At 41.6% G+C, this 7364-nt stretch overlaps 1 protein-coding gene across 1 annotated transcript; it reads right to left on the minus strand.

Annotated features, from left to right (window-relative positions):
- Nucleotides 1-549: 549 nt before the first annotated feature.
- LOC118008871 (ferritin light chain-like) lies at nt 550-1115 on the minus strand. The gene has a single exon (XM_035002723.1). It carries the CDS (start codon nt 1113-1115, stop codon nt 615-617), a length of 501 nt encoding a protein of 166 aa, XP_034858614.1. The 3' UTR covers nt 550-614.
- Nucleotides 1116-7364: the final 6249 nt, after the last annotated feature.

Below are 7364 nucleotides of genomic sequence, written 5' to 3' on the forward strand. Positions count from 1 at the left end.
AGGGCTTTTTTTTATTATATTCAATATAGCAGATGGCATCACAGGAACTTAAAAACCAGGAAAATCGATTTTATCATGAGTTTGAGGGTTGGGGGTGGGCACAATATGATATGGTCAAGGTACTCAGCTCTCTCTTCTGCTAGGCAAAACCAAAGGTAAATTTTAAAACAATATAGAGTTTAGTCCAGTACCAAGAATGGCTTCAGAGAAATTCTAAAACCTCTAAAATTGTATGCATTTTATGGATAGGTAAGTTCATTTTTCTTGACAGAGAAAACATAGTGTATCGGATCCTCGATGTACACAGGCAATTCACAAAAGTTAGGAACAATTTCTTAAGAAAATCTAGAGAATTAAACATACTACAAATCCTTCATCGTATTCTGTATATTTTCCCCTCCGCAGCCTAGCTTTTTTTCACCCCTCTGCAAAAAGGACCTTTTTTGTTTCCATTTGATCTCACAGCTTGGACAAAGGTTTCATCATGGTTAAAAAGTTGCCTCCTGGGTGGAGAAAGAGGCTCCGGCAGAAATTCTGACACCAGGGGAAGGCAGACGGGTTCCTCAAAGGCTGCTGGGCACCGGAGTCTCCTAGTCGGCCTTCAGGGTGAGCCTTTAGAAGAGATACTCACTCAGCACGGCCTGGGGGCTAGCCAGCCTGTGGAGGTTGGTCAGAAGGTCATCCATCTTCTTGATGAGTTTCATCTCTTCCAGGAAATGGCTCTCCAGAAAGTCACAGAGATGAGGATCTGTGTTGGCAGAACCCAGGGCATGCAGATCCAGAAGGGCCTGGTTCAGGTTCTTCTCCAAGGCCATCGCGGCTTCCATAGCATCCACGCTGCTAAGCCACTTATCTTCGGACAGATTCTGCTCATCCTGGAGGAGAGGGCAGCCACTCCACTGGTTTTGCATCTTCAAGAAGCGCTGGGCACCTTCATACTTCTCCTCAGACAACTCTTCGAAGAAGTGGCCCATGCCCTTCAGAGCTGCATCGTTATCTTCAAAATAAAAGCGCAGAGCGCGGTAGGTATAGGAGGCCTGCAGATGCAGGTTTACCAGGCGCTGGAGTGCAGCCTCCACCTTGGCGGAATAATCCTGGCGGATCTGGGCACTCATGGTTGGTTTGCAACGAGGAGCTAAGCACAAAATATGGTGTTTGCAGGTCCCGGAAATCGGAAGTCTGAGATAGCCAGGAAGATGATTCCACCAGAACTTGCAAATGGAAGGGGAGGGCCTAGAGGGTGGTGAGAGGTTGGCAGGGATAGGAGGAGGTGGGGAAGAGGTGGGAGTACCCAGTCTGTTCAATCCAAGAGACAGTTCTAGGGGGCTACTGGGTGCACTCTGAGTTTAGCTTTTTTTTTTTTTTTTTTTTTAAGATTTTATTTATTTATTTGACACAGAGAGACATAGCTAGAGAGGGAACACAAGCAGGGGTAGTGGGAGAGGGAGAAACAGGCTCCCCGCTGAGCAGGGAGCCTGTCGCGGGGCTCGATCCCAGAACGCTGGGATCATGACCTGAGCGGAAGGCAGACGCTTAATAACTGAGCCACCCAGGTACCCCTGAGTCTGGCTTTTGGTAAGAATTTAATTCTTATTTCTTTCCTAATTATTAGAAACAAGTCTTTAGCTCTCATTTTGCCCCAATTCTTACCATAATTCCAAGATGAGGTAAGAATGTTCATGGTCAGTACGTTAAATATTGATAGTGGAACACCTCCAATCTTCATTTCTTCATTTGTGATTTAAAACTCCCTTGTTTCTTATTTTAGAGTCTATAGGAATATATTGTTTTCTGTTCCTAATCCCTCATTGAGAGGGTGACTGGTTTTTTGTTTTGTTTTTAATTTTTTTAAAATTTTTATTAACATATATTATTTGTTTCAGGGGTACAGGTCTGTGAATTGTGTAAGACTGATGAATCACAGAACTGAGAGGGTGACTGTTAGTTCCAGTTTGCCCAGAGCAGTCTTGTTGTCCTGGTGTAATTATTAACAGTGTCCCCTAATAAATAAATAAAATTAATAGTGCCCCCTTTCACACTCAAAAGGGTCCTTGTTTGGAATATACATTACATGGTCACCTTACTTATTAAGGTCAAAATCCACACTATAGAATGAGAAATGGAGAGAGCTTGCAAGACATTGAGTTTGGACACAATTCATTTCTATTTTATTAATTAATCACACAGTAAGAATCCCCTTAAATTTTCTACTATTCAGCCTTCATTTTTTTCATGTGTTGATGCATTCATTCCTTCTAATAGAAGTTCTACTGAATACTATGTATGTGCCAGGTGCTTTGTTGGGTACTGGTGGCTTCTTGTGATTACCCAGATAGTCCACCATTAACTGAAACATGTCATGTGAAAGGGCATTAAAGATGAAAATGTAGACTTATGAATCCTACCAAATAGAAAATAACCCATACAGGATGAGTTAGCTATTCTCAGTTGGAAGATGAGGGCAGAACTAGATGTTCTCATAGGGTCTCTTCCAGGTTTGTGATTTCATGCTTAGCATTTCATTCTCCTAAATATCACTTGCTTGGGGCTGTTTCACAATTAGAACACTTTCATGTGTTTTCTATCAAACAGGAAGGCATATTCTATTCAGGGTAAACAATATTTGAACCCAGAGAGGGGAGTTTTTCTCTAAACCTTGGACCCACTTCTAAATGAAAATAAAAATCCATTCTTTTGCAGCTACTTCCAAATTTTATTTTCTATGTTGCTGGAAACTGACATCTTAAAATTTCAAAAAGAGTTCTGCAGTCTCCGTTCACTGCTTACGCTAAAATATGAGCACATATCCTGTATCTACATACAGGATATATTGTAAATTTTTTTCATGGAGGGTTGTTGTCCAAAAGTGTTCTCATGTTGCATTTGAGGTTTGCAAAAACTGTTAGAATTCGGGAATAGCACATTTTTCAATCCTGGAGGGAACTGGGTAAAAGAGCAGTAGTTCTGCAGCCTTTCTGGCCTTGGTTCTAGGGCAAAAAAGAGGCCGGGGGTGAAGAGGAGGGGGAAAAACAAAAATTCAAACCCAGGAACAATGCTCGCACGTACTCAAATAGGAAAGAAGTTATGCAAGATGGAATACCCTCCAAATGACTGCAAAGAAAATATTCATTTTCTACCTTGCACACAAACCATTAATCATCATACTGACCTTGTAATAAGAAAATGCTAAGCTTAGAGAAAACTTCACCATATATTATCTGTATTATAGCATGTCAGCCTCATTGAATATATTTCAATTTCCTATAGATTTATTTATTCTTCTCAGAAAAGAAAAATGTCTATATAAACCTTCTCAGATGAGATAGTTTTCTGCCTTGTGAAAATGTTAACAAATCTTTCCCTCGTCACTTTAGAGAGAAGACAGTCAATATTGGAACAGTACTCTGATAGGTAGTTAAGCACATAACTGTCAGAATCAGACTAATGTGGGCTCAAATCCCATGTTTGCCACTTCCTCTGAGTGTGACCTTAGGCAGATAGCACAAGCTCTTTGAGCCTCAGCTTTCTTTTTTTTCTTTTTAAAGATTTCATTTATTTATTTGAGAGAGAGAGAGAATGAGAGAGAGCGAGAGAGCACGAGAGGGGAGAGGGTCAGAGGGAGAAGCAGACTCCTCGCTGAGCAGGGAGCCCGATGTGGGACTCAATCCTGGGACTCCAGGATCATGACCTGAGCCGAAGGCAATCGCCTAACCAACTGAGCCACCCAGGCACCCAAGCCTCAGCTTTCTTGCCTGTAAAATGGGACTGGTATTATCTCACAAGTATACCACAAGGATTAAATGATATAATGCATGAGAAAACACTGCCAAACAGGTAGAAAGCACTCAAAAATAGTGGGAGGGATGGGGTGGCTGGGTGATAGACATTGGGGAGGGTATGTGCTATGGTGAGCACTGTGAATTGTGTAACACTGTTGAATCACAGACCTGTACCTCTGAAAAAAATAATACATTGTATGTTTTTTTTAAAAAAAGAAGAAGATAGCAGGAAGGGAAAAATGAAGGGGGGGAAATTGGAGGGGGAGACGAACCATGAGAGACTATGGACTCTGAGAAAAAAACTGAGGGTTCTAGAGGGGAGGGGGTGGGTGATGGGTTAGCCTGGTGATGGGTATTAAAGAGGGCACGTTCTGCACGGAGCACTGGGTGTTATACGGAAACAATGAATCATGGAACACTACATCAAAAACTAATGATATAATGTATGGTGATTAACATAACATAATAAAATAAAATAGTGCTGTATCATCAATGAATTTTGCAGTAAAATTGTGGCGATCCTCTTAAACCCTAGTATCAGGTTCATATCCCAATAGGTTTTTTTTTAATTTAAATTCAATCAGCCAACATATCCCAATAGAATTTTGATCCAAGTTTCCTTACCACTGACCTGTTTGGCTGAATCACTATTCTCAATGGCAATGTCCTCTCAAGTATGAAAGCACCGAGTCATAGCCTTGGGTGCCAAAGATCTAACTCATTTAAAACATGAGCAAAACCAGCTTCTCTTACTTGCCTTGCCTAAGTGAGATTCAACACCTCCTGGGGTCCTTTGTGGCTTTCTCGGCTGTGGAGGCAAGGGGAGCAGTGCCTAGGTGGCAGAGGTTTATTTGTTTTCTCATTTCTCCAGCCCAAGATTATCATCTACTACAGCAAGAAACATCTAGTGAACACCGACTTTATAGGAGAGGGTAAGATTATGGAACATCCCATGTGAATAATAAATTCATCTCCTCTCCCACTCAAATGTAGACTTTGGAATGCTTATGTCTTGGGTCAGATTCCCCAGAAGCAGACCTTGAAATGAAGATTCCTATGCAAGTGATTTATTGGTAAAGTGCTCCCGGGGGAGACCAAAACAGAGTGGGGAGAGCAGCACGGAGAAAGAAAGGAAGCCAAGGAGCAAGGCTGCAATTTCAGGAAAAGTCTGAGTTTCCTAATAATCTCAAGGTTTAGCTTTGGAGTATAGATTACAACCAGTGTTTATTTCAAGGGGATTGGATTTTCATAGTCCTGTCCATTGGCTATGGGCGTCCCCAGGGAAATATAAATTCCCATGGTCTTTGTACAGGTGAGGCAACTCCAATAGCACAAGGGGAACCAAAGGTGACAGGTGCTAGTCATTAGCAGAAAAGCACACCAGAACTGGGAGCTGAGCACACCAAACCAGTAAAAGTGATCTGACAGGGTTTGGGCAGGGCCTGTATAGTGTCCACCACCAGCTTGCTTCCCTACTTGACCCTGGATGGTACAGTGGAAATGAGAAACCCCAATTAGTACATTTTTGCCATGAATCCAACCGATGAAATGAAGACAGGATCATAGGTATTAACCTATATGTATATCTCTCTGCTACTTCTATTTACGGGGAATACAGGAGTTTTGGACTCTCCATCTGAAATCTCTTCTGCCAGCACTGAAAATCTGGAACTCTTTTCAGGGGTCTCATTTCCCCTCCAGGGGCCACATATTCCAGGCCAAAGAAGATCCAAAGCTCCAGCTAAGAAAGCATTTGCATGTTTTATCAGACCCTCTACTGTAACTGACAGGACTCCCTCTACTGGAACCACATATTGATTTGTTTAATAGCTGCATAGAAGTACTTAAAAGTGAAAACATCCCTAACAACCCAGAAACCGACAGGCTGTGAAATGGCTGCTTAAGAACCTGTCATCCAAACTGAACTCACCTGAAAACTGATGTTATACAAATAGCAACATGGTTTCTGTGTGCTTGTCATTTTTAAAAAAGGAACAGTAAGGGGTACAATTTAGTTCTGGGCTGTTCATCTACTGTAGACAAGGGACAGCTTGACATCAGGCACAGAGCTAAAACAGAAAGAATATCGTTTTCTCTCCCACAACACACACACACACACGCATGCACATGCACACACACATAGCCTCCTCCTCATTCCACCTGCAACCCCCACTAAACTCTGAAATGCACGAGAAGCTTGTCCACAGCCTAGCCCAGCACATCCACCTCGTAAAACCTACCCTCCCCGTGCTTCCCATGGGCACCTGAAACAAGCAGTGGTTCTCAACTAGGGCTGATTTTGTTCCCCAGAAGACATTTGGCAATGTCTGGAGACATTTTTGGTTGTCATAACTAGGGGGAGGAGCCTCTTCTACTTAATGGCTATGTAACTTTGGGCAAGTTACTTAACCTCTCTGAGTCTTACTCCATTTAGCTCTAAATTACCAGTAATATAATCTACCTCTTAAGATTACTGTGAAGACTCAGTAAGAGAATACAAGGAATTTAATACCACCTCTGACACATAGTAGCTACTAAATAAATATTAGCTGCCTTCACTCCTTTTCCCTCTCCATCCTCTCAAATCTCTTGTGTCAGCTCTCTGTCTCACAATAAGTCTGATCCTTTCATTCTGGTTCTAACTTCCAAAAGAATATAAAATAAGTTCATCCCACATTTCCACTAATCTAAGACTCTCCTTCTCCACCCAAATGGACCTGGCTTCTTCCACCCCTCCACATGCAGCCTGTGGGTCTCTACTCTCTGGTCACTTTCCATAAGGAAGTAGGGTCTCCCCAAAGAGACAACTTTCAACCACATCCTTATCTGGGATGAAATATTCTTGAAGAACACATCCTTTTAATTTTGATGCATGTGGATCAAAATGGGTTCTTTATGGAATAGTGTTCTCTTTTAACATAAAGAACAAAATCTGTCTAGTCAGAAAAGCAAGGCAGGAAATGATTTTCTTTTTCCTTATCACGCTCCATTTTAACTCTTGAAACTGTTTCTTCTAACCCGTACTTGCCCTTTAGCCCTCCTCAATTTGAAAACTACTTTTCGTTATTTTTTAAAAGTAAAATTGTAATGTTTCATAGAAAGAAACAAGATTCACATTCCAGATGGAGGTGGCGTCATATTTCAGAAGGTCTGGCAAATCTGCCCTTAGTGGTTGCCAAGAGGTGGGTTGGACAGACCCAGCTTGAGCTGGAAAGAACATCCAGCCTTGAAATCCGAAGTGGCAACTTTTGCAATGCTACTCTCCCTTCCCCTGCCTGAAGCCCCTCAATGTTCCTTCTGGTCACGTTGACATCTGGCTGGAGAACAGAGTCAGCCAGCAAGAGATTTTGCTTTTCATTACCTATAACATGATCTCATTTTTGTAAATATATGTATGTGTATGTGTAAAGACACATACCAAATGTTAACTGTGGTCTGTATGTTTGCGTGACCAATTTACTTTTTTGTTTTCTATATTATCTGATTTGGGGGGCACTGAGCATATACTTAAAATTATTGCAGAAAAATTAAAAAAAAAAAAAGACCTGTTTCTAGCTTCAAAGAAAAGGAAAAACTTGCTTTCCT

The sequence above is a fragment of the Mirounga leonina genome, unplaced genomic scaffold (assembly GCF_011800145.1).
Source record: "Mirounga leonina isolate KUSES-001 unplaced genomic scaffold, KU_Mleo_1.0 Mir_101609, whole genome shotgun sequence".
Taxonomy (NCBI): Eukaryota; Metazoa; Chordata; class Mammalia; order Carnivora; family Phocidae; genus Mirounga; species Mirounga leonina.

What these genes read in the sequence shown, in the direction of transcription:
- LOC118008871 (XM_035002723.1), bottom strand. Translation starts at nt 1,115, where the DNA reads ATGAGTGCCCAGATCCGCCAGGATTATTCCGCCAAGGTGGAGGCTGCA.